The following is a 27,908-nucleotide window of genomic DNA, read 5'->3' on the forward strand; positions in this document are numbered from 1 at the left end:
AAAGAGACTATCCCGTTCGAAATTGGATCACCGCGTAATGGAGAGGGAGCGATCTCCGGTCCACTGCGCATCCTCTGTCTCCAAACAAAACAATCTTTAAAAAGTGTGTTTTTATTTTACATGTATTTGTTTTACTCTGTTTCCTAGTTGAACAAAACAACCAAAAAAAAAGCCGTGTCACACTCAACTCCCTGTCGCTTTCCATTGCTGTGTGACTTAATTTAGTAAAAACTGTGTGTTTTTGTGTGAATACTTACTAAAAAAAATAAAACGCTGCTGTTCTAATGTTATATTATTAATTATGATTTATGTCTGCGAGCCAGATAAAAATTGTCTCACGGAGCCGTAGTTTTCCCATGACTGATCTAGAACACCTAAATGTGATAATCAATTCAACTTATGTTTTGTTTCCTTGACTGAGATGGATAAAAGTGATCAAAACAATTTTGTTTATCAAACGTTAATATTTACCAGGTTTTGATTTGATTTAGATCAAGTTTGCTTATGTTTGAGCAACACATAAAATGTAACTGAGATAGAGATCAAATCATCAAAATTCAAAATATCATTTCATATCAAAATCATCAAAATAATAATCTAATAATAATAATAATCGAATCATTTATGATTAGAACATAATCCTGCCTCTCCCATTATCCTAAATTGAAGAAGAAATGTGACATCAGAAATTATAACTCAGAGAATGGCTGAACAATCTGCTTCATGGGGAGAAACTTCATTTCTGGCGTGTGGCTAAAGAGAAAGGCATGCGATTGTCAACAAAATAGATAGATATGGCTTTATCCGACTGACCTCGGGAGTCAGGTTGCACTTTGTCCTCTGGGGCCTTTTAATGCACCTGTGTGGTCAGATGACGTCTTTAATCATTAAAAAGTCTCATCCATTTAAGAAACACGCACGGGCCGGTGGACGTTATGGTGAGGGGTGCCACTGTACAGATCATCGTTTTGGAGAATATTTCACCATTCCAAAAACTTGCAGGACATTGCGGTATTCACTAAGCCTGGAAGCTTCTGGGTCAATAGACAGGTGGACTTAAAACTAGCAGACACCTTGAAGCTTCTCCTTTGAGACTTTAAGCTTTGGTAAGAGGGGAAACTTCAAGAGCTCCACACACACAGTCTAATATTATCAATAGTTATGACTTTGGACTGGTATAAATGTTTTAAAATATGAGGGATGACTATATAGTGTACACTAAATATCCATCCATCAGGCATTAAAGTAGACTTTAAAGTGGAAAGGAGCATGTGCTCCTTTCACAAAGTTAATATATGGTCTCTGAGGTCCCCAAAGCATGGTTTTAAAATATTTTGTTTTGCTGAAAATGCCATTCAGATGATTAATTCCAGCCATTCTAAAATGCATCGAATCCACCCTGTCTGAAAACGGGTTGTTTAAGTGGGAGGAGCCGCCCTCCTGAGGCCCCTAGTTCTGTGAGCCAATGGCGTTTGAGCATGGCATTTTATGTTTCGTTCTATTTACTCCTTAAACTTTCACTGGTTTCACCTTATCATTACACCACAATCTGAGAAATAAACAATCCAGCTGCTGAATCTTCACTCATATTAGATCTACAAGGCCTCATTTAAAGGTTCGTTCCGATTTTCACGGCGGTGTGCGGAGCAGGGTGGAGCTTGGAGCGCCACGGGACTCACGGGGCCATTTTTTGTTTCATTCAATCACGGAAGCATCGGACAACTAAAATGAATTCATCTACAGCTTTGTTTGGGGAAACGTGGTGCGGATCGCACGCCACCGCCTACACTAAAGTACAGTCAACCTACCGTGGACACACAAATACTTACATTTCCCTCATCTGCAGTTTTGTCACGGACAGTTGGTAGTTGTTCCTCTTTCCTTTAAAAGATTTGTGCTGGTCTCTGCAGCCAACAACTGAGCACCTCCCTTCCCACGCTAAGCGCTTAGCTTTGATGCTAGCAAGTTGGGTTGTGCTCCAGGTGTGGGCGGTTGCTCAGACCGGGCGCGGTTCTGTTGACAGTGACAGGGCAGCAAAGCTGGACGAGTCGTTTCACCACGTTTTCTGAACTGACAGCCCTCAACAAACTGACAGGGTTGTCTTATTACACAGTGTGTGTGTGTGTGTGTTAGTAGGCCCATCGGAGACCCAAACGTATGTGCACAAGCACTGAAAAGGTGAGCTTTTCATAATAGCACCCCTTTAACGCCATGGTGCGCTCCAAAATGAGTTAACCTTCAGTGACCTGTCCGTATGTACACATACTTTCGCACATGAGGTCACTTTGACTGACAGTCAACATTGACTTCCTGGCGGTTTAGAATTTTGTATTCTTTACGTCATGTTCGTGGACCGCAGCGCAACAGCTCCCAGGAGAGTGGAAGGAAGCCACTTTCATGGTTTACGAGGAACCCACGAGAATACTATGGCCACATCCAGAGGTGACGCCAACAAAAGGTAAATGGTTGGCGTGGGGTTGAAGAAGCAGGGCGCGGGAAAGCGTCACCTCCCTGATCATGGGAAGGAGTTTAGAACGGACCCCTTGGCAAACAAGGCCGGGGGTTCACTCCAGTAGCTCCAGGTGTCCAGGCTCTCCCAGCAAGGGAGGATATATAGATATATTTATATAGACACACAGATATTCAAAACTCGTTTTATGACTTTCATCAAAGATTATTTAAAAAAAAAAAAATCAACTGAAACAAAACATAAACACATACAATTATTTTAGAACACAAAAATAAGACGTTTAATGCGCCAGTGAAAAGCGTGGATTTGGACAGCGCAGCCTGAAATGCATTTCCTGATTAGTGATGGAAGGTTCGACTCTTTTTTTTCCAGATTCGATTCCTGACGAGTGACTCAGTAAAAAAAAAAAAAAAAGAGTCGTTCGGTCTTTCCCAACTCTTAGGTTCATTTGATGCAGGTGGTGTAATCCACGGGGGAGCGGAGGAGACATATGAACGCGGGTCAGAAGAGTCGTTTGGGCTCTGAGTCGGAATTGTTTATTTTGTCGAAAGAATGCAAAGTCTGGATCTCAAGAATCTTTTTGGAAGTTAGTGACTCGGTCATTTTTTTTGCGGCGCAATGCGAAGAGTAAACCAGTCGCACGAGGTCACATCAATTATATATTTTCACCACATTCATTTAGTCTTGTGACCTGTGCGTCGGTGATTAAAAATACCGTTTTTTCCCCCCACTAAATTATTCCACAATAACGGACCGATCTGGTTCAAACTTGGACGACGGCGTGTCGGAACTGCCCCGAATACACATTTTATTCATTGCGTCGGTGGTTGCGGGCGGATCCCTGACACACGTCGACCGCCGACGTCAGTTTTTCATTGACAAACGCAGTTATCTCAAAATAATAGGAGAAAATGGGAGAGAGAGCACGGTCTTCTCCAGGACGACAGCGAGTAGTTCGCCCAACTGGATATTTACCATTGTCATGAAGGAGAGCTTAAAACTTCCTTCATGGTGTTTGCAAAGCGCGAACGCATACACACAATACATTCGTATTGATAGAGAACGGTGACGTCCAAGGTTCACATTAGTAAATATGCGATGTGACGTCACGAGTCGTTCGACGACTTCGCTTGGTTTTAAGCCCCGTGCCAATAAACAAAAAAACAACAACAGTCACTTCCGGTCGTAGTTTCGGATCCGACATTTGTCACAGGAGGCGAAACCAAACCAAACCAAACGAACGAACGACTCGTTCGCCGGAGCGACTCGCGACGTCAGAGTCGCGTGCCAAGATTCGTTCGTCACAAACGAGTCGTTCGCGCGCCTCGCGTCACAGCCGGGGAGGATCCAGGACCCGCGTTTGACGGGCGTCCCGCGATGTGACAGCGGGGATCACTCGGTCCGATGCCCGTCTCGCCGCACGCAGCATGGAGCTACTCGTTCGCTGTGTGGAGAGGAGAAGAGGTTCCACCAGGTGCGTTTTAAGAAGCGTCACGTTTCCCCCGAGTGGAAGCCTGTGTTGATGCGCGAATGAACGTATGTACCGCGATGCAACGTGTGAGGAGGCAGTTCCAAGCACCTAGATGGGGGTTTCTAAATCACTCGTGGAACTGACATATGCTTTAAAGTTAATTTATAGTAGTTTATATGAACTCTCTCTCTCTCTTATTTTATTTTAGTTTATTATTTGGGGAACCTGTTCAGTAATGTCCATGTACTACTAGTCCTCCACAATGAGCGCTTGTAGGAGTCCATGCGGGAACAGGAACCTTGGACTTGAACCCTGCAGCATGAATGCGCTCAGTGTGCCGAGGACATGGAGGCTATCTCCCTGTCAGAGGGGGGGGGGGAAACAAACAAAAAAAAAAGTTTTAAAGTATTTAATGCTGCTCTCAAACACACATCCGGTGTCGAACTTTATTTCCATCAACAGCGGTCCTTCACCCCATTCACTTCACTTTTTCTACACGGAATGCGCCTTTTTTTTTTTTTTTATGAGCTACGGGACTTCACAGCAGGGGGGGGGGGGTTAGAAAAATCCGGACGTCAGCCTCCTTAAATCCAGAGGTCGACAAATATTAGTAAGCCTTAAAGGTCGTTATAGTCTCGAATTTATATGACCACTTTGTCTGATTTATTTGTAACTATTTTATTTACTCACTCGTCTGAAGTTGGGTGTGTGGGGTGGGGTGTACTGGCTAGTTCATAACCTAAACCATGTCGACATAATACTGACTGACGATACCTCAGTCCTGGTCCTCATATACTGTATAGTATTTACCTGCAAATGACCTTGTGTTTGTTGTCAAGCTCCACGGTGACCCCAGACCTTCTCAAGGAGCAGAGACTGAGGGATGACCTCCTGTACTACTTCATGAGTCCATGTGAGAAGTACAGGGCCCGCCGTCAGCTCCCGTGGAAATTGGGGGTGCAGATTCTGAAAATTATCATGATCACCACACAGGTATATTTTGACACTAATAGCCTTGTCTAGTGTGTTACTAACAGCCTACAATTAAATCAAATGTCTTGATACTGACTTTGGTTGAGAAAAACAATAGCAGCATATACAGAAACAGCCAAAAACAACAACAAACAATCCTTGTTAAAATGATGACGTGTGCCGGGGATAAAACTTTTTTTTTTTTAACCTTGTATGGTGCATTTTATTTTATTTTCCTCCTCCCACAGCTGATCCTGTTCGGCCTCAACAATCAGCTGGTGGTGTCCTACAAGGAGGAGAACACCCAGGCCCTCAAGAGCCTCTTCCTGAAGGACTACAGCGGCATGGACGAGGACGACTACAGCCTCGCCATCTACACCCGCCAAGGCGTGTACAACAGTCTCTTCCATGTCCTGGATCAGGCGAGTCCTCCGTCCTCACACTCCCACTTTTTGTTTATTTATTTATTTATTTATTTATTTATTTATTTATGTATTATTATTTTTTTTTAATCAGAATCAGATTGAGTTTATTCCGCCAGGCGCATTTGTGCATGTACGTAGAAATTGTCAGGGTGATTTTTGGTGTGTATTACATAAATATGTCAAATTATACAAAAGCGGTGCCATGAGAATTCCTAATTTTTTGATCTGGAGTTTTACAGGTATGTCGTAAATTTGTGACACCTGAATTTCCCTACGGAGCTGAATTATGTTATCTTGTCTTGGTTAGTAACTTTAGGACAGTCGACTGCACACAGCACACGAGTACAGTACAAGCCAAACTCATTAAAACTATGTGCAGCTACCTAATCTGGGGATGTGTGTTTTCGGGGAGTGTTTTATTTGGACTAGGTTTGTTTGTGCATATTGATATTAGAGGAAGTGTCTGTGGAAGTGGAAGAAGCAGCAGGTGCTTTACCCCCTGTGGCTCACGGGTGCTCTCTTTACAGTACAGCCAGTTGGGCCCACTCTCCGTGGGTCCTCTGGGCTACGCTGAGGATGAGGAGGGTGAGCGTCTTCCTCTCGTGGTCTGTAAGCAGCACTACAAGAGAGGCAGCGTGGAGTCTTCCAACGAGGCCTACGACATCGACGCTCAGCTCGAGAAAGGTGGGGACGGGGCAGTTAGTTCCTTTAGCGGGCGGGTTTTGCCCAAAGCAACGTGCGGGAAAGTAGAATTGAAGTACTTCCTGGGGAGCTAAAGTGCATCATAGTAGAGAGATCAGAGTGTGTTACATAGTAGATGCTATTCTTACATCCTTACCACTGGAGCTAGCACTATTTTACGTTATCTATTCAAAGTTATCTTATCTAATGTTTTAGGAGATATGTAAGATTCCATAAATTAAAGGGGAATCTTGATGATTTTAATCATGTGTGAATGTGAATGAGTTTCCATCCGATGGGTTGAGGAAGATTGACCTGAATGTTTGTGTTCCAATCTTCAATAAATGGCTCTTTTTTTATCTGATGCCAATATTGTAGTGGCTTATTTTTATGACCGTCATCAACTGAAGTGACATGATCGTGACTGTCTTACATATATGAATTGTGCAGTAATTTGCCCAATTTCCTCCTCTCTCTCAGTTTGTATGTCACACGATCCTGCGACGGCAAACCAGTGGAAAAATGAGAATTCCTCATTTTTTGATCTGGAGTTTTACAGGTATGTCGCCCCGTAGCCATGTCTGATTCCAGCACTCCTCATTGACTTGAACTTCGCTCGTTCTCATCACAGCTTCATTTTTTGTTTCGTAGGCTTGTGGACATTACCATTACCTTCCAACTCAAAGGTATTAACTTGCAGACTGTTCGCCTGCGAGAGCTGCCCGACTGCTACACTTTCTTTGTCACGGTAGAGTTACACCATTTTCTATTATTATTTATAATCATGAATAAGAAGTGAATAATTGTTCAAGTAATACAGAATTAGGAACCCCTACTGCTTCAAATACACTGAAAAGTCAAAACAAACATCTATTGAGTTCAGATTTGGCTTTTGTTGATGTCTTGTAAATCCACTTTATCGAGGGCAGGGATTGTGTAATAAGGTTGCAGTAGAATGTTATTCGGAGCGCCATTTATTATTTTTTTTACACAAAGTCTATGACGGTGGTGTTCAAACTGTGGGAGGAATTGCAAGGGGGCGTGAGAAAATGAAAGCTTGGAAAAAAAAGTTGGCCTTTAATTTATATTTGAAGCACTAATTTCACATGATATAACACAAATATGTTTAAGTTTCTAAATCTAATAGGATGATCAAATAATACAATTTCTTAATATTTGTATTTATTTATTTATTTATTATTATTATTATTATTATTATTATTATTATTATTATTATTATTATTATTATTATTATTATCTTCCATTCCATTGCAGTTAGTAAAAGCCACAACTGAACGTGTCTGCTCCACCTGGTTTACTATAAACAGTGTTTTGTCTTTTATTTGTACTTTTTGGGGGTGGGGGCTTGGCAAAAAAAAGTTTGGATACCACTGGTGTAAAAAAAAATGATTGCTGTCCCATTTTGTTCATGGATGGTTATGAAACTCTATAATTCCCCTCAAATCATTTCTCCAGATAACATTTGACAATCAGTGTCACAGTGGGAAAGTGAAAGTCTTCCTGGACATGGACGCCCTGAGCAGTGCCTGCAGGAACTGGAAAATTTCTGGGACGGGTAGGACTTGATGTTGCCAAACGTTGGTTATTTTCTGTCCTTGGTGGGGTTTTTTTTAACCCTCTTAACGCAACAATTTTACATTGTCCGCAACAGGCCAATTTGTTTTTACAGCACCAGGTCGGTTCTCTCGTATGAAATGTTATTAAATTTACTTTGTGTTACATTTTTGTGACCTTGTCAAGATTTGGACATTCACTGCATCGTAATAATAATATTAATAATAACTGGGATTTATATAGCGCCTTTCAGGAACCCAAGGACACTTTACAATGGAAAAACAAACAAAAAAAACAAAAAAAACAGGACAGGGTAGAAAGTCGAAAAAAAGATAAGTAAAAGAAAACAAAAAATAGGTCAAGGGCAGTAGGCCTCGTTGAAGAGGTGGGTTTTGAGCAGGCTTTTGAAGGTGGCCAGGGATGGAGCATTCCGGATGTCAGTGGGGAGAGAGTTCCAGAAAGGGGGCTGTGGGGGCTGCCACACTGAAGGCTTGTCCCTGAAGGTTCGAGGCCTCATGCGGGGGGGTGGAGAGCAGATCTGCAAGGACCGCAACTTCCGGGAAGCGGCATAGGGGTGGAGGAGGTCTGTTAGGTACTGCGTGGCAATCCATAACCAAATCAATTTGGTTATGGATTTGATGTGTGAGTGGAATGAAAGGGATGAATTGAAGATGACGCCTAGGTTGCATACTTTGGGGGATGGGAAGATGGAGCAGCTATCCAATACCAAGACAAGATCTCCAACCTTCCTGAGCAGTGTCTTGGGAGCCACAACCATGAGTTCAGTTTTGTTGCTGTTGAGTTTGAGCATGTTTGAAGACATCCAGACTTTGACGCCGTGGAGGCACTTTAGAAGAGACTGAGGGGGGAGGTGGGAGGATGGTTTTATGCTGAGGTATAGCTGGGTGTCATTGGCATAGGCGTGGAAGCATAGACCGTGGTGGTGTATGATCAGACCAAGGGGGAGCGTGTAAATGGTGAAGAGGAGGGGCCCAAGCACGGAGCCTTGAGGTACCGCTTCCTGTTGGTGAGGTAGGATTGGAACCAGCAGAGTGCAGTACCGGAGAGGCCAAGGTAGCCAGATAGACGGTTGAGCAGGATTGTATGAGAGACTGTGTGTAAGGCAGCTGAGAGGTCAAGGAGGATGAGAATACTGACGTAGCCTGCATCAGCAGCAATGAGGAGGTTGTTGGTGATTTTAATGAGGGCGGTCTCTGTGCTGTGGTGGGTTCTGAATCCAGATTGGAAGGGGCTTGTGCACATGCTTTGGATGGTGGCGGGTGAAATGAGGCCTCTGCATTTAACCCATCCTGGCTTGTCCTTCCTCCGGGGGGGCAGCCAGGAGCAGTGGGCAGCATTCGTCGACGCGCCCGGGGACCTGGTGACGAGTGTCCATCGCTGGTCAGACGATGATGTGTGCATAGTAAAATAGTAATCCGTAAGATTATTTAGTTTGAAAAAATATCCCATATTTGATACTTTTTAAATTTATTTTTTTATTTTTAAGATACGCTTTATAAGAGACAGTCATCCCATGAATTTGCGTTATGCATGTGCTCCTCTTTACGCTGTTTCCATTGTTGGGAGCGGGGTCCGCCTTTCACAGCAAAAATGCAACTATGGCATGGGTTATCAGTGAAAGGCAGCCTCAGTGAATCTTATAAAGCAGTGTAGCTCGTTGTATTGTGATGAACAAACCAATCGATCAGAAGATGGCGAACCTGTGGGGTGGTGGTGGGGAGTGACTGAAGTTTGGAATGGAATTCTGGGTCTTGCCATGTAATCCACCCAAAATGACGATTTTATGCATCGCCACTCTGAAGAACAATATTTCCGACTGGGAGGGGAAAAGGGTGGAAGCTGGAGCGCTTTCGGTGTTCCCCAAAACCTCTGGTGCTCTTGGTGGGCAATACAACTTGGAAAGGGAGAGGAAACATTGTGGAGTAAACAACAACATGGAGTAAAGGTGGAACGATAGATCCAGTTCCAGGCAAGCCAAGTGGGTTTAGATTGAAATAATACATTCGGAATAGCAGAAGCCCAGGCCTGGCGTTTGGAAGGAAAGCAGCTGTCTCTCTCATGGTGGACTCCTATGTGGGGACTAAACTCTCCTCCAAACAGGAGTCGTAGTGGCTCTAGTGTTTCCTCACTGATCCACCCAAACGGAAAATTACGTTATATAAGGAATATTCTCTGGACTTGGTATTAACCTAAAACTATGCGCTACCTCTGATGGAGGCTGTCTTGACACATATTCACAAATCAATAAGTAGTCAATCCATGCACCTGTGTCAAGGCATGGCATAGGAAAAACATGAGATCAATACTTATATTAGTGATTATATATTATTATGATAATATTTGTTATTTGATGCCGATTATCGAACTTGGTTGTTGGACGGCGAAGATGCTCAGTTCCGTAATGAGGCGTTTTCTCAGAAGCACTTTGTTATCACATTGGTGCAGGTGATTACGTAACAGTCAAACTCTCACCCACACGCTCTGTATGGTTTTCAGTTGAGAAGAACACGCAATACCTCCTGGTGTTCGATGCCTTCGTCATCCTGGTTTGTGTCTCCTCGGCCGTGCTGTGCACGCGCTCCATCGTGCTGGCCGTCAGACTTCTGCAGGTGGGCGCACTCATACACTTCATTTGGCTTCATCTCCCGTCTTTCCCATTCGATTCTTTTTTTTTTTTTTTTTTTTGTCACTGCTCAAAGGTCATCAACTTTATGCCTTGTCTTTTTTTTTTTTGTCCCATAAACCAGAAGTCAATCTTGTTCACATTTACAATGTCTGATGCTGGCAGATGGTCGGTAAAAGTACACACTGTGTACAGGAAATAGTAATTGCTCTATGCAGCACTTTCCAGGACTGAGGAAAATGACTCCTAAGAGTGTATCATTCATTTACTCAAGTAATTAGCTATTGAATTTTTTCAAATTTTTTTTTTTTTTTACTCCATCTATTTGACTTCACTTGACATTGGCTACATCCCATTTGTAAATAACTTGGACAACTCAATGAATTCATATATGTACAGACATAAATAGTTTGCGTTGATTATCAGTGGAAATTAAATCTTTTAAAATATTCTTGAAGTTTGTATACATTCATGTTTAAATATTTACTTTGAAAAATGGAGATGCGCAATATTTTGTTAGAAATTAGTCATAAAACCGGTTTGTGGAAGTACTGAATTTTAGTTCTACTCAATACAGTACCACTACAGGTGAAACAGTGCTCCAGTACTCTAAGGAGAGTAATTATAACTAGTCTGACGACATATGAATAATAAAGTAATTGATGACTCATCACAAAATGAATGATGTAAGTTCTGTTTTTATCCGCCATGTTAATGTACAATTATTAATAATCATACTTATGTCATGTTTCTGGTCACTGAAACGACACTGTATATGACGTTTATTATATCTTATTTTATCTTACTTTGTTGAGCTGTTTATTACTTATTTTTTAATATATTTTTTATGTATATATCGTGAGTTTAGTGTTGTTCATGTTCCCCACTGAGTTGCTGCAGAGCCTGGATTTCCTCCTCGGGTGATCCACAAAGTACTGTCTTATCTTATGGCGTTTTATCTTGTCTAATATCACAATTAAAATGCGTCACTGTGATGGCAGAGGTTCTCCAGATTCTTCTATGAGAACTTTAACCGCAGAGTGTGTGAGGACGACCAGAAGGAGTTCCTGAATGGATGGTACGTGCTGGTCATCGTCAGCGACCTCTTGGCCATTGTTGGATCCATCCTGAAGATGGAAATCCAAGCCAAGGTGAGGGAAGCATCCCCTGCTCTTTATTGAAAGATATGACTTTAGAAAGTCCCCAAAAAGCTTTTTCACAGTTCACTGCACTGAAGTGAGGGTGTATACTATTGTCATTTTGTCTACTACAGCACAAATAGGCAAATGGAGGGGGAGGGAGGATATCTATAAGTTTGTTTTCATGAAACAAAGCATTGTGGGGAAAACATTCAAATGTTTTTTTTGGAAATACAGAAACGTGATATCATCAAATTTCCGTTTTATCAGAATGAGTTTATTATTCCAAGTACATTTTCATCATTGCTGTACACACAATGAACAGATTGCTGTACAGAGAATTAGCATAAAAACAAGCTGAAAAGTCTGAAAAATACACATACAATTAAATAGAAAATACAATGAAATTCCTAAAATATTCACAAATAGTCTAAAATACAGAACAGAAATAGCCAAATATATGAAAATATTCACAATATACAAATGCAATTCTATGTACAGGATAAATTATTGGTACTGTACACTGAAAAAATAACTATTATAAACCTATATTTCTTTTAGTGTTCAACTTTAACATTCTGACAATGATCTCAAATTAAAATGGGGGGGTCTTTCAATGTGTACAGTATATGGAGGGTATAAATGTTTCCCACTACGTCCTCACTAAGTTAATACAGAGACAATGGTGTTATTTCCATATATTGCACAAGTTGTCTCTTGATGTCCTGGCGAGCGATTGGGAAACCATGTGAAGGGGGTGAGAACTAAACTCATCCCTGCAGTGGCCGCTGGACTTTGGAGCGAGATGACTCAACGTAGATATTGTAAAGCTGCAGCGCTGTTCACTTTAACCCTGGTCTCACTTCTCGTTTAGTCTTTTTTTTTTTGTTTTTTTTAAACAGCCTTTTACAGTGTTTTTAAGGATTAACTTTGAGATTGAATGGAGAAAGAAGAAGAAAAAAAAAAAAAAAAGAAAGAAAAACGGAAATGTCCTAAACAGGCATCGTAGTGGCACTAGTGCTTCCTCACTGATCCACCCAAAAGGAAAATAAGATAATAAGAATACATTCTATAAGGAATATTCTCTACTTTTGATACCTCTGACAGAACGTCTTACTCGTGTCTTAAAATATAATGGAATGGAAAAACGTCATATTTACTATGTAGCAAACCTCAAAATGTAACCCAAATCTCATTCTGAGGTTGGATATAAATGCTATTTTCCTAAGGCCAAACCCACATTCCAGAACTATTTTATATAAGGAATATCTTCTAACTTGGTATTAACCTAAAACGATGTGATACCTTTGATCGGCATGTGTTACTAAATAACACTAGTAAATCTGAGCGTGACCGTGGGGAAAACTTCATATTTTGTGCGTTATTGTTCCATGTCACAAACTCCAAATGCAGCACAAAACAAAATCAAGTTTATCAGCAAATGCTGTTTTCTCAAGGCCAAACCCCAAGGAGAAGTGCCACGGACAAGTGAACTTTTGTTCTGACCAGCTTGTAGCCCGTTTGTTGTATCTTTTTTGGAAATTCCATGATACTAGGAATACGGCCACAGTATGTAAGGAATGTTCTCTACACTTGGTTTTAATAACGATGCGATGCCTCCAATGGGAACATGTTATTAAACTATATCAGATTGTGTCCGTTATTATTATTGCTCTATGTAGCACAAAACAAACTCCAAGGTTATCTGCAAATGCTATTTTCCCTAAAGCCAAACCCCAAGGAGAAGTGCAATGGACTTTTTATCTTTCATTCTTCGCTCTCCTCCCGTAGAGTCTGACCAGCTATGACGTTTGTAGCATCTTTTTGGGAACTTCTACATTGATGGTGTGGGTCGGCGTGATCAGGTATCTGGGATATTTCCAGAAGTACAACGTGAGTCTACACATTGGGACTGGGGGGTTATTTCTCCGTTTATTTCAGCATTTCAGTGGTATTGTATCACGAACGAACGCATATTTTCATGTTAATAAGAAATCATTTGAAAAATGATTACATTTTAAAATCTGAATATGTTGGTTAGGTAGAAAACAACACGTTATTGAACACATTCAATTAAGGAATATACATAATTTCAGGTAAATGAATAGCAGCTCTGTAGAAGGTGTTTAGAGTAATGCTGCTCTTTAATTTACTTTATTAAGTATAGAGTTTCTACATAATGATTGTTTTGTTGTCTAAAAAAAAATCAATATCACACATCATTGGTAAAACAACATTATTAATAATAAATCCATTTAAAATCTGTCCCGCCAAATACAAAATAAATACATTTAACATAGTTTAGTGTGATGAACTTAATTTGGATAATTTAGCACATGGTTTTAAATGTATAAGCTATTTAATGTGTAAGATATTATGATATTTACTGGAGCCAAATTCCCTTTTATGTATTTCGATAATCCCTACGTCAAAACCAGGCTCAGTCATTTTTTTCTTATTCATCATCAGATATAATATTTTCTCATACTTAAATACAAGTTTAAGCTCAAGTAAAAGGAGTTGAAAACACAATTTCATACATGAGATGGAGTGTTTTAAATATACCTGCATCAAATTGCAAACACATAAGATCATTTCACATACACTTCTTCCTCTTTCCTTCTTCTTTTGGCTGCTCCCGTTAGGGGTCGCCACAGCGGATCATCTGCCTCCAATACCTTCTCTTCTGCGCATCTTCCTCAATTACACCAACCGCCTGCATGTCCTCCGTCACCACATCCATAAACCTTCTCTTTGGCCTTCCTCTTTTCCTCTTGCCTGGCAGCTCCATCGTCAGTATCCTTCTCCCAATGTAACTCTCATCTCTCCTACACACGTGTCCAAACCATCTCAATCTCACCTCTCACTTTTTCACCAAACTGTCCAACCTGAGCTGTTCCTCTAATGTACTCATTCTTAATCCTGTCCATCCTTGTCACTCCCAATGAAAAGCTCAACATCCTCAAATCTGCCACCTCCAGTTCAGCCACCTGCCTTTTTGTCAGTGCCACCGCCTCTAAACCGTACAACATAGCTGGTCTCACTACCGTCCTGTAGACCTTCCCCTTCACTCTTGCTGGAACCCTTCGGTCGCAGATCAATCCGGACACTCTTCTCCACCCACTCCACCCTGCCTGTACTCTCTTCTTCACCTCTCTCCCGTACTCTCCGCTGCTTTGGATGGTCGACCCCAAGTACTTGAACTCATCCGCCTTCGCCACCTCCACTCCTTGTCGCCACCTCCACTCCTTGTTTCTCAAGGAGTGGAGGTGGCGAAGGCGGATGAGTTCAAGTACTTGGGGCCGCCCTCCCTCCCATTCAGGCACATGTATTCTGTCTTGCTACTGCTGACTTTCATTCCTCTTCTCTCTAATGCATGCCTCCACTTCTCCAGGCTCTCTTCAACCTGCTCCCTACTCTCGCTACAGTTCACAATGTCATCTGCAAACATCATAGCCCACGGAGACTCCTGCCTGATTTCATCTGTTAACCTGTCCATCACCATTGCAAACAAGAAAGGGCTCAGAGCTGATCCTTGATGCAATCCCACCTCCACTTTAAATGCCTTTGTCACGCCTACTGCACAACTTACTACTGTCTGACTGCCCTCATACATATCCTGTACCACTCTTATGTACTTCTCTGCCACCCCCGACTTCCTCATGCAATACCACACTTAGTCTCTCGGCACCCTATCATATGCTTTCTCTAAATCCACAAAGACGCAGTGCAACTCCCTCTGGTCTTCCCTGTACTTTTCCATCAGTGTTCTTCATTGCATCTGTAGTACTCTGTAGTACACCATACTGCCGCTCGCTTATCCCCACCTCTTCTCTTAACCTAGCCTCCACTACCCTTTCCCACAGCTTCATGCTGTGTCTGATCAACTTTATTCCACTGTAGTTGCTACAGCTCTGTACGTCTCCCTTATTCTTGAAGATGAGTACCAGTACACTTCCTCTCCACTACTCTGACATCCTCTCACTTTCCAGGATGGTGTTAAACAGTCTTGTTAGGAATGCCACTGTCATCTCACATAAACATTTCCATGCTTCCCCAGGTATGTCATCTGGGCCAACTGCCAATCCACTCTTCCATCTTCTTTAATGCTGTCATACAACTTGTCATATGCCTTTTCCTTTGCCTTTGCCACTTCTCTCTTCGCCTTGCGCTGCATCAGCTTGTACTCCTGTCTACTTTCTTCATCTCTCTGACCATCCCATTTTTTTCTTTGTCAACCTCTTCTGCTTAATGCTCTCCTGTACTTCCTCATTCCACCACCAAGAGTCCCTGTCTTCCTTCCTCTTCCCACATGATACACCGTGTACCTTCTTGGCCGTCTCCCTCACCACTTCTGCAGTTGTTTCCCAGTCATCTGGTAACGGTTCATTCCTATCAACTGCCGCCTTACCTCTTCCCTAAATTGTAAGCAACGCTCCTCCTTTTTCAACTTCCACCATTTTATCTTTGGCTCTTCTTTCACTCTCTTCCTCTTCTTGACCTCCAGAGTTATCCTACAGACCACCATCCGATGCTGCCTAGCAACACACTCCCCTACCACCACTTTGCAGTCACTAATCTCTTTCAGATTGCACCTCCTGCATAAGATGTAGTCCACCTGTGAGCACCTTCCTCCACTCTTGTATGTCACCCTGTGCTCCTCCCTCTTCTTGAAATACGTATTCACAACAACCAATTCCATCCCTTTGGCAAAATCCACGACCATCTGTCCTTCCACATTCCTCTCCTTGACACCATACCTCCCCATCACCTTCTCGTCACCTATGTCTCTGATCCCTTCGCCAACATGCCCATTGAGATCTGCTCCAACAACCACTCTCTCTCCCTTGGGAACGCTCTCCACCGCTTCATCCAACTCACTAAAGAATTCTTCTTTCTCTTCCATATCACACCCAATTTGGAGAGCATTTGCACTGACCCCATTCATTATCACCCCATCAGTTTCCAGCTTCATGCTCATCACTCTGTCCGACACTCGTCACCTCCAAAACACTCTTGACATAATTAAATAATTCTTCCTTCAAAACTATCCCTACCCCATTTCTCCTGCCATCCACTCCATGGTAGAACAGTTTGTACCTGGCTCCGATACTCCTGGCCTTACTCCCCTTCCACCTGGTCTCTTGTACACATAGTACGTCTACCTTCCTTCTCTCCATCATGTCAGCCAGCTCTCTCTCTTTACCCTTCATAGTGCCAACGTTCAAAGTTCCTACTCTCAACTCTACTTTCCTCCCCTTCTTCCTCTCCTGCTGTCTCCGGACACTTTTTCCCCCTCTTCTTCTTTGGCCGACAGTAGCACAATTTTCACTGGCACCCTGTTGGCTAACGGCACCAGTGCTGGTCGTTGTTAACCTGGGCCACGACCGATCTGGTATGGAAATCAGATTTGTGGGACGCATGTTTGATGTGGCATGGTTTTTATGTCGGATGTCCTTCCTGACGCAACCCTCTCTATTCATCCGGGCATTGGACCGGCACTGATGATACACTGGCTTGGCACCCCCAAAAGATGTGATTGCAGTTATTCATCATAATATTATTAATAATAATAATAATAATAATAATAATAATAATAATGTATCTGAAGAGAAATAATTGATGAATAGAATAGAAGATTTCATTATAATGTCAAATAAATGAATACCTCCAGTCTAATGATTTCATAACTTCCTGATGTTTTCACTTCGTCCAGGTTTTGATTCTGACCATGAAAGCAGCGTTCCCCAAAGTGCTGCGCTTCTGCTGCTGCGCCGGGATGATCTACCTGGGTTACACCTTCTGTGGCTGGATCGTCCTGGGGCCCTACCATGAGAAGGTGAGCCACAGAGAACAGTGCTCCCCCGAAAACACTGTGGGCAGCCAGTGCACATGTAATGTCGTGGGAAAAAACAAAACAGTTTATGACGTTAGGGTTGCCATGTGCCAAGTCAGGGTTTGGGGCAGTGAGAGAACCAGAATCCGAGCTTATCCCACCAAGCGCATTTTCATATAGGAGTTTGACATGGTGAGGATTGGAGCATTGCTGTATAGGCAATTGGCATAAAAATAAGTAAGTCTGGGAAATCCAAAATAAATAATGATAATTAAAATAAAAATAGAAAAATGCGCACAAATAGCTTAATAATGCAAAAAAATACGTTTTCCCCCTCAAAACGTATAAAAACCATTGCATCAGTATAGTGTCATACTTTAGTATAGTTCTCTAACAAAGATTGGTCCCTGTTGTCCCTTTTATATTTTAAGTGTGATTTGCTCTCTAGCCTCTATTGTCAAATTTGAAATTCAGTGGGAAGCTATACTATTTTCAAATGTTGAACTTGATGTCTATTTTATCAAATCTTTTTTTTACACCGTACCACTGGCAGCCATACAACAGACCTGAATCTTGTTTTTTTTTTGGTTTTTAATGCGGTGGTGTCAAGCTTCACCCACCAGGTTGCAGTATTTGTTCACATTTGTTTTTGTGATTGCCGCTCAACATGAACAACTAAACTTTGTATGTTCCTTCCTTTTTGGACTTCTGTAAATATTTGTGAGCTGGAGGACAGTTAAACCAAATGTTACTCTTTGGAGAGTCTCTTAGAGTTGACTTATTAATCCATTTAAAATCTCACTTGTCACAGCACCATCCTTTTTTTTTTTTTTTTTTTTTTTTTAACCGTTGCCTGGCTCTAAAGAATAATAATAATAATTTAATAAAATGTTGTTTTACAAATGGTGTGTGGTTAATTGACTTGGTTTACACATAACGATCATTATGTAGCAGCTCTGTACATACTGCTTGTGCAGCATTATTGTGCACATGTTTCACAGAGCTGGTATTGAACCTATGAATAAGGAACCGTTCCGAGCATTCGACCGCAGTTGAAACCACAGAACTACTGCACCTAAATTTGTCATTGCACAATTGTTAGGAATAGGGAAACAGTGCTACATAGCCATATTTGTATCAAATGACATATTTTATATGGCGTTGTATGGAATTTTACATCACATGAATGTATTTAATATTGCATTTAAGCACATACACAGCTACGTATTAATAATAGCTATAGTAATACGATAGATACACAGTAAAAAAAAAAACCAACTGTTATATATATTTTTATATATATATATATATATATATATTTTTATATATATATATATATATATATATATATATATATATATATATATATATATATATTTTTTTTTTTTTGCAACTGCACTTCCAGCCCTATCATAGCACTGGTGTGTCTGGCCGTCTGTGTCTGTTTAGTATATATAGTGTATATAGTGTGTTACTATGCACAAAATCAAATTCCCCTCCAGTGATTTATAAGGTTGAATTAAATTGAGCTTTTTTTAAATTTGTGAAAATCAAACAAAAGCTAAAAAAGTAGCCACATTGATTTTAACAGAATATGAATAGTTTCATTTTGCTTTCTGAATTGACAGACTTGAAAGCGCATTGACCTCAATTCCTATCGAGTAAGGCTGTTCGCGGTTCCATTTCCTCCTTTTGATCTTTGGTGCCATGAACTGGGGAGAGGACGGTCACTATATCTGCAGTGTGGCGGCGGGGGTGGGGAATCCTCTGTAAGGTCAGCACATCCAGCGTCCTCTCTGTGTATTTACTGAGAGGATAAACAGAGGATGTTGCACGCCTCGCCGGGGCCCCGGACCCACGCTGTCTGAGGAGCAGGTCGCTGTGTTTAGGTGCTTATCACGGCTTCGCAACGTGCACGTCTGGGCTTTTGGCTTTGGGCGCTTTCCACCTAATCACGTCGCTGTTGTTTACTTTTGACCCATTTCTGTCCCTCTCCAGAACTTTGTTTTACCCTCTCTGCCCGCTGGGGGCTGTTCCGTGGAAGCTCAGTGCGTTTACATACACACTGAAGTTTTTTTCCATACTATGAATAAGGCAATATTCCTTTCAAGAGATTTAAGATTCAAGAGGTTTATTTGTCACATACATATACTGTACATACGTTCATACATATATGCAGTGAAATGCCTTTACAACGCACCCGGAGATTATGCACAAAAGTAACTAAACCGAACATAATAGCTAACTTAATTCCTACCTAGCTAACTAACTGAAACAAACTGATTCCTAAAACGTAATGCAGTTAGTGAATAGAATAATGTAAAAAAAATTGTATCCAAATAAAATAAGACTCAAAACGATAATACAAAGCGGGGGTACAAAATACAAGGGAGTAGAGTTATGTATATGGGATAGTCTATTTGTATATACAGATACGTGCATTAAAAACAGTATAGTACAGTATAGTATACAACAGTAAGACAGCAATACAGTAACATCGAACAGAACACCAATACAGAGCAGTATGCAGTTACCCAGAACAGTGATACAGTATGTGTACAGTATACAACATGCAGTACAGTAAGGCAGTGGGGCCTGTGTGAGTGTCTCAGAGCTTTTTGTTAGGACCCCTGGTGAGGTCAGCGTTGACAGTCCTCATGGCTTGCGAGAAGAAACTCTGTCTCAGTCTCTCTGTCCTCGCTGTGTGACTGTGGAGGCGCTTGCCAGATCGCAGCAGCTGAAACAATCCTTTGTTGGGTTGGTGAGGATGCTTCATGATCCTGCATGGCTCTGCTACTACACCTCCTAGTGTATAGTCCTGCAGGGAGGGGAGGGTAGTTCCAGTGGTACGTTGGGCTGAACGCACCATCCTCTGCAGGGCCCGCCTGTCCTGAGCAGTACAGCTCCCAAACCAGGCAGTGATGTTGCCTGTCAGGATGCTCTCCACCGCTCCAGAGTAGAAGGACTTAAGGATCCTCACTGAGACCCGGAATTTATTCAGCTGCCTGAGGTGGTAAAGACGCTGCCTCGCCTTCCTCACCAGAGTGTCTGTTTGTAAAGTCCATGTTAAATCCTCTGTGATGTGGACTCCCAGGTACTTGAAGCTGCTCACCCTGTCAACAGAAGTCCCATTAATCACCAACGGCTCGTGCGTCCTCGGTTGTAATCCGTTCCTAAAGTCCACAAACAGCTCCTTAGTTTTGCTGACGTTCAGGTGGAGGCTGTTGTCCTGGCACCAGAGTGACAGGTCAGCCACCTCCTCAGAGTAGGCCTTCTCATCGTCGTCGGTGATCAGGCCCACCACAACGGTGTCGTCAGCAAACTTGATGATGGTGTTGGCCACACAGTCATGTGTGTATAGGAAGTACAGTAGGGGGCTGAGGACGCCACCCCGGGGGGGATCCTATGTTCCGAGTGAGGGAGCTGGACATGTGCCCCCCTACCCTGACCACCTGGGGCCGGGCTGAGAGGAAGTCCAGGATCCAGGCACACAGCGGAGCGCTCAGTCCTAGCTCCTGCAGCTTGACAGCCATTCTTGTGGGGACTACGGTATTGAAAGCATTTACATATATCAGGGCTTTGTTGTACAGTAGTAAAGATTGGTTCATTGCTGTCCAGACAATTAGCATAAAGTTTAAAGGGGACCTGTCATGCAAACCTCACCTTTTCAGTGCTTGTGCACATGCATTTTAGTCTCTGATGGATCTAACACACAAACTGTGAAATAAAACGACTCAGTCAGTTTATTGTGAGCTGTCTATTTCAAGAAAACATCCTGAAATGAGCCGTTCGGCTTTGCTGCCCTAATATGTCACTTCAGTAACAACTGTACCCCATCTGAGTACGTCCCTCCACCCACGGCTGGAGCGCACTATCATCAAAGCTAAGAGCTAAGCATTGGAAGGGATGTGCTCTGTTGTTGGCTGCAGAGACCAGCACAAATCTTTTAAAAGAAAGAGGAACAAATACCAACTGTCCATGACAAAACTGCAGATGAGGGTAATGTAAGTATTTGCTGTTTGTTTCTTTCTCTCTGTGTCCACGGTAGGTTGACCGTACTCTACTGTAGGCTGTGGCGTGCGATCTGCTCCACGTTTCCCCAAACGAAACCGTAGATGTGTTTATTTTGTTTTCTGACGTTTCCGTAGTGGAATGAAATAAAAAGGCCCCACCTTATCCCGCACTTCTCCAGGCTCCGCCCTGCTCCAGACGTTGCAGTGAAATTAAACATGTTTTTGGGACCTCAAGGACCATATATTAATTTGGTGAAAAGGAACATAATAGGTCCTCTTTAACACTGAAAATACAAAATAGCCAAATATGCAAAAAAGTAGCCTGATTTAAAAAAAATTAATAATAATAATAATATATTTATATATATACATACACACACCGACAGTGTGGCACACTGGCCTTAGTGTGCAACTTCTGTACACAATAAAATAATAATAGCCAAATATACAAAAACACATCACTATCACTATCCAAGGGATATATAAGTACATAGTTTGCATATAGATGATCATATTTTCTTCAACGACTTACTTCACACCCTAAGCACATTGCTTCTGGTGTGTTTATTCTGCATTCGTACCACTTGTTGTGGAGTGATTGGCTGCTCATGCTCACTATAACCTACGAGCGGACTGTTTGGGAACTCTCGGACGGCGGGGGAAAAAAACCCCCTTGGACATTTTCAGGAGTTTCTGCTAATGTCCGAAGAATGGACACGTCATTTCCTCTTCGTTTATTATCCATATATCACGTATGTGTCATCGTGTAGAGGTGAACTGTAGAGAGGGAAAGACTTGAGGCATTTATTTTCCTTGTCGTTTCCCGCCTCGTCAGGTTTCCATCCGTGTAGAAGTAAATCTCTTGACTTGTTTTGTTTTGGTCTCACAGCACAAACGGGTTTGTGCTGTGATTTCATCTTCTGTAGTGCTCTGCTCCACCTGTGTAAACAATTTGTTCTAAATGACCTTTTAAATAAAATAAGCCCCTATGTATCTCCCTCAAATCCACTCAAACCTTCTTCTCCCGCCCTCATAGTGGCCTGGCCCGGCGCTGAGCACACCAACAAGGTTCTGGCTTTCAACTTGACCGGGGCGTTTCTGTGTGCGCTTTACTGAGGTTTACTCCAGTTTAGACCAGTTGAATCCTGGTTTACGCCAGATTAGTCCAGTGCACTCCTGGTTTACTCCAGATTACTCCTAATTTACTCCGGATTAGTCCAGTTTACTCCTGGTTTCATCGGTTTACTGAGGTTTACTCCAGTTTACCCCAGTAAACTATAAACTAGGAGTAAACTGGAGTAAACTTGGAGTAACCAAGTTTACTCCAGTTTACTCCTGGTTTATTTCAGATTACTCCTGGTTTTCTACAGTTTACTCCTGGTTTACTCAGGTTTCACCGGTTTACTGAGGTTTACTCCAGTTTAGACCAGATACCTCCTGCTTTACGCCGGATTGATCCAGTTTACTCCTGGTTTACTTCAGAATACTCCTGTTTTACTCCCGATTACTCCTGGTTTACTCCGGATTAGTCCAGTTTATTCCTGGTTTACTCAGGTTTCACCGATTTACTCAGGTTTACTCTAGTTTAGACCAGTTTACTCCAGTTTACCCCAGTTTACTCGAGTTTACCCCAGTTTATACCAAGTTTACTCCAGTTTACTCCTGGTTTACTCCGGATTACTTGAGGTTCATCGGTTTGCTGAGGTTTACTCCAGTTTAGACCAGTTTACTCCTGGTTTTCTCCAGTTTTCTCCTGCTTTGTGCTGTGATTTCATCTTCCATGGTGCTCTGTTCCACCTGTGTAAACAATTTGTTCTAAATAAACTTTTAAATAAAAGCCCCTATGTATCTCCCTCAAATCTACTCAACCCTTCTTCTCCCGCCCCCATAGTGGCCTGGCCAAGCGCTGAGCACACCAACAAGGTTCTGGCTTTCAACTTTCTGTGTGCGGTTTACTCCTGGTTTACTCCAGTTTCCTCCTGGTTTACTCCAGATTACTTCTAGTTTACTCCAGATTACTCCTGGTTAACTCTAGTTTACACCTGGTTTACTCTGGATTACTCCAGTTTACTCCTGTTTACTCCTGGCTTACTCCTGGTTGACTCCAGGTTCGCCGGTTTACTGTGGTTTACGCCTGTTTAGTGCAGTTTACTCTGGTTCAGACCAGTTTACTGTAGTTTACTCCTGGTTTAATCCAGTTTACTCCTGGTTTACTCCAGGTTAGTCCAGTTCCTGGTTTACACCAGTTTTCTCCTGGTTTACGACAGTTTTCTCCTGGTTTACGCCAGTTTACTCCTAATTTACTCTGGATTAGTCCATTTTACTCCTGGTTTACGCCAGATTACTCCTGGTTTACTCCAATTTACTACCATATTTTCCGTTTACTCCAGTTGACTCCTGGTTTACGCCAGATAACTCCTCATTTACTCCAGTTTACTACAGGTTTACTCGAGGTGTTGCGGTTTCCTCCCACCTTTAAAAGACTTGGACATCAGCCTCACACTCCTGCCAATGCCTTGACCAAGGCCTAGAGCAGTAGTCGGTTCCCGGGAGCCGTACTGTGGCCTCCCACGGCCCCTAAACATTTAGGATGGGTCACCCCCCATGAGAAGTTAATCAAATCAAATCAAGCTTGTTCTTCCTCTTCTACATCTCTTAGTTTGAGGGCTTGAGTCGCGTGTCCGAGTGCCTCTTCTCCCTGGTGAACGGCGACGACATGTTCTCCACGTTCGCGCAGCTGAAGGACAAGAACACGCTGGTGTGGCTCTTCAGCCGCGTCTACCTCTACTCCTTCATCTCCCTCTTCATCTACATGGTGCTGTCGCTCTTCATCGCCCTCATCACCGATGCCTACGAGACCATCAAGGTGCTCCCGACAAGCATGAAACTCAGGAAGCGTTGAATGTTGCCAAAGATTTGAACCTTGAGTGTATGATGTATTTTCTCCATCACCTTGACTGACAGAACTACCAGCGGGACGGATTCCCCTTGACAGACCTGCAGAAGTTCCTCAGAGATCAGAGAGATTTTTCTGGGGTGGAGCAGAGCAGCCAGAGCATCAGTGACGTGCACTTCTCCGCGTTCTGCTGCTGCCGGCGGTATGTTGTCACAGAAAAACCCATTGACGACAATGCTATAGTAATTAGCTGTTGTGTTAATTGAAATACCAAATTATTTTAACAGTACTCTAATGGACCATATTTTATTTTTATATATATATATATATATATATATATATATATATATATATATATATATATATAAGGAATCTCCTTAATCAGGAAAAGGTGCAACAGTTGACTGTATTCACCACCTGGTGTTTCCAAATCCAAATGCAGTCCGCAGTATTAAATGCCTTGCTCATGAGCAACTTTCCACAGTTTTGGAATGCGTAGAGTTTATTTACCCTGTACACCCAGATTCCTTCAAGGGTCTGACCTGCAATATTCCCTGCAAGGCAGAATTTAAAGGAAGTTTATATTTATAGTTTATTTATTTTTTGTTGCCGCACAATGGTGCTTCATTTTCTCTAGATCTACAATTATCTTGCTCATAGTTGGGTTATTTTTCTAACATTGCAGACTAAGTATATATTCGAATCAGAATCATTCATTATTTTGCAAAGTACATTTTCATATACAAGAAATTTGATACAGATAAATATTGGTGCATTGCTGAACAGACAATTTGCATTAAAAATAGCAATCTGAGAACGATAAAACAAGAAAAGCCAAATGTACAAAAAAGCTAAAACAAAATAAGAAAAATACAGTTTGTATATTGTTTATTCATGTTTGTCTCTTAAGTTGATTAAGACTTAATTTGTTAATTTCTTGAAAAAAATGTCAGGTGGTACAACCATAAAGCCTTTTAGGCCTTTTCACTGTCTAAACCATGGTTGCACTGCCTGACATTTTTAGACTTTTAGGCCACAAAACTCTCAAAAATGAATGAACTTTAAAAAAAAATTGAAAGGAGATTATTTTCTATTCTACGTGCGTCTTCTTATCTAGTTAAATTAATGACAACTGATTAGGGGGGGGGGGGGGGGGGGAGATGTCATTGACTCATGTCACAGGAAGTGCAATGCGAGGCCCAGCTTCTCCTTCTTTACACGTCGTCCTCCGTTGGTTTTCTTCTCTCTGAGCCGATCCCTGTCCTCTGCAGCGGTGGAGGTTCCTCCTCGCTGCGGTTCGCTTCGGTTTGGTCTGGTCCCATGTGGTTTGGGAGCAATGAAATTAGTGGTGGGAGCTGGGGAGCTATGCGGACACACCCAGCGATGGACTGATTACAGAGGAACTGAGGGAAGAGCCCCCCCGCTCCCCCCCCCCCCTCCCCCTTACTTTCCCTTTTCTTTGGCTCACAAATAAACAAGGCAGAACCAACAGTCAAACTCAGGCAAATGAGCTAGAAAAAAAGCCCTATGTAAACGAGGCCGCTTGCACGTTCTTCAGGTGAGATGAGTTGGTTTGAATTCCAAGGATTCCAACGGCTTTTCGAGATTCTGGTTGAATGCCTGGATTTTTTTTTTTTTTTTTTTTTTTTTTCTTTTTATATTTTGCTCTTTGTAAAAATTCCGATTATTCCCACAGCTAAACCTGCTCTAGGTCCGAGAGTGGGTTTAGGACATTTTTTTATTTTATTAAATAACATGCTCTACCTCTACTAGTGCTCCTTATTCATAGTCTAGGAATAAGTAGCATGAGCAGAGCTAGAGATTTTTCATTTGATAAATTTTTTAAACAGGAACGTAAGTTATAAACTAAAAGGGAAAGAGGTCCTCAGGGGCTTGACAGGTCAGTGCCAATCCACAGGTTATGGTTATGGAAACACGTCTTATTAAGCATTGGATTTTTCGTCGAGGCTTGTTAATATCGCCTCCCTAATTTTGAACCTCCGGTACGCATTGTACTGTATGTGTAAACTGTCTTTGCCATCCTTTCTCGGTTTACAAGTGCCGCACTGCGGTTACCCGATTTTTTTTTTTGCTTCTCCATTCTTTGCTGTCAGAACTTTTCCTGTTCTGATACGGAGACGGCTTGTGGCGAAAACTACTTGCAGACTGGATCTGCTGAGCCATTTATTTATTATGGCTTTCATCACTCTGTCACTGAGTGCCAGACGCACTTGTAAATCATTACAAAATGGATTAAGACTATTATTTGCTTCGGGGCTTCAGGGATTCTTAAGTGCCATTGTTGGGAATTAAAGGGGGGTCTATTACAAACTGATTGAAGCGTGTTCGTAATGTTTGGGCGTAATTGTTCCTGAAAGGGTTTTCATTCTTCCTTCGTCCTGCATTACTTCCTTGACTGTGAATGCGGTTTCCCCTACACGGCCATTATTATGTCAGTGACTAAGAGTAACGATGGGGATGGAACAATCACCCGGGGTGGCTTGAAAACATCCAGAGGCTTTCAGGGGGAAGCCACTTCCTCTCCTTATCATTACTCTCATCCAGTTTCAAAGATGTTCTTCATAGTTTATTTTTTTTTTGTTGTTTTTATTGCTCTGCCAAATTGTGTTTTTCATAGCCATCTTCCACTCACTGTTCTCCCCAAATTAGATCACTATCTGTGAACGTGCTTTACTGGATGAAATTTCATCTCCGTGCAATTAGTGCGACCGGAGTGATTTCCTCTTCCACTGCAGTGAAGTCACTCAAGTAGTTTAAAACAAGTGGACTGCACTGACTTACACATCAATTATAGGTAAAAATTGTGGGAATGGTGAAAGTTGGTTTTGAATAATTTACCCAAAGATTCAGGAAGTTTCAAATCTTGTGATGTTACTGAACTACACCTCTTCATACCGAGACTCATTAATTGAGCCCTCAGTGTTGTGAGGGTTAGTGATGTGATTACAGGAATTCAGTGTGAAGGTGGGGTTGTACTGCCACATTTTAATGAATATAACAAAGTTCAACTAGTTTTTTGGGTTGCTGGATTTGAAGGCACAACAAATGCCACATGCTTGTTTTTGCCTAAAACAGTTCGGTGCTTTTTTTTTTTTTTTCTTTATTGCTAATTTACAAAGAAAATTAACAATGTAAGCAATTTCTTTTAATATTCCTTGTAATATATTTTATTATCCTTTTAATTAGCTTTTTGTTGGTATCTGTATTTCTATTGGATGTGCATTTAAACCGCCCAAGATAAATTCAAAAGGCTTTTGCTTGGATAGGGGCCAATAAGTTGTAATAAATTGATATCATAGCCAACTATTACTACTTACTATTCTTTTGTTTTTAAATTCAGAATGACGCAGACGCCAAATAAATTAACGACCATTAACGACATTCTTCATTTCCTTTTGTTGCAGAACTCCAGAAAACGACCACATTATTCTCATGAACTGACAGGGGAAGCTGTGGAGGGAGGGGGGGGGGATTCGATTCTGGATCCAGGCTTTCACGGCGTCAGAAATGAAATGAAAGAAACTCTCAACAGAAAAACCCTGGAGAGCGAAGGCGCATCATCCCTGTGAATACTCAGTTTGTTATGCAGGGGCAGGCGTTGTGCAATATGTCAGGTTGTAGTGTTTCCATTTGACGGGGTGAAACCAAAGCTAGTGTCAAACAGTTGGGCTGCCAATGTTGCCAGTTTTTACGTTGTTGAAATGAATTTGGGATTGTATTTATTGGAATTCAGTTCATCATCTTCATCAGCTGAGATGCTGATGC

At 41.9% G+C, this 27,908-nt stretch overlaps 1 protein-coding gene across 1 annotated transcript; it reads left to right on the forward strand.

Moving 5' to 3' along the window:
• Positions 1-2,342: 2,342 nt before the first annotated feature.
• On the forward strand, positions 2,343-27,651 carry mcoln2 (mucolipin TRP cation channel 2; the record flags this gene model as incomplete). Its single annotated transcript, XM_079996954.1, has 14 exons — positions 2,343-2,458; positions 4,781-4,934; positions 5,162-5,335; positions 5,866-6,022; positions 6,500-6,578; positions 6,671-6,767; positions 7,496-7,595; positions 10,112-10,224; positions 11,240-11,389; positions 13,169-13,270; positions 17,094-17,216; positions 23,886-24,092; positions 24,191-24,324; positions 27,548-27,651. 14 exons carry the CDS (start codon positions 2,343-2,345, stop codon positions 27,582-27,584), a joined length of 1,743 nt encoding a protein of 580 aa, XP_079853080.1. The 3' UTR covers positions 27,585-27,651.
• Positions 27,652-27,908: the final 257 nt, after the last annotated feature.

Source organism: Zeus faber (genome assembly GCF_960531495.2).
Source record: "Zeus faber genome assembly, chromosome: 1".
Classification (NCBI taxonomy): domain Eukaryota; kingdom Metazoa; phylum Chordata; class Actinopteri; order Zeiformes; family Zeidae; genus Zeus; species Zeus faber.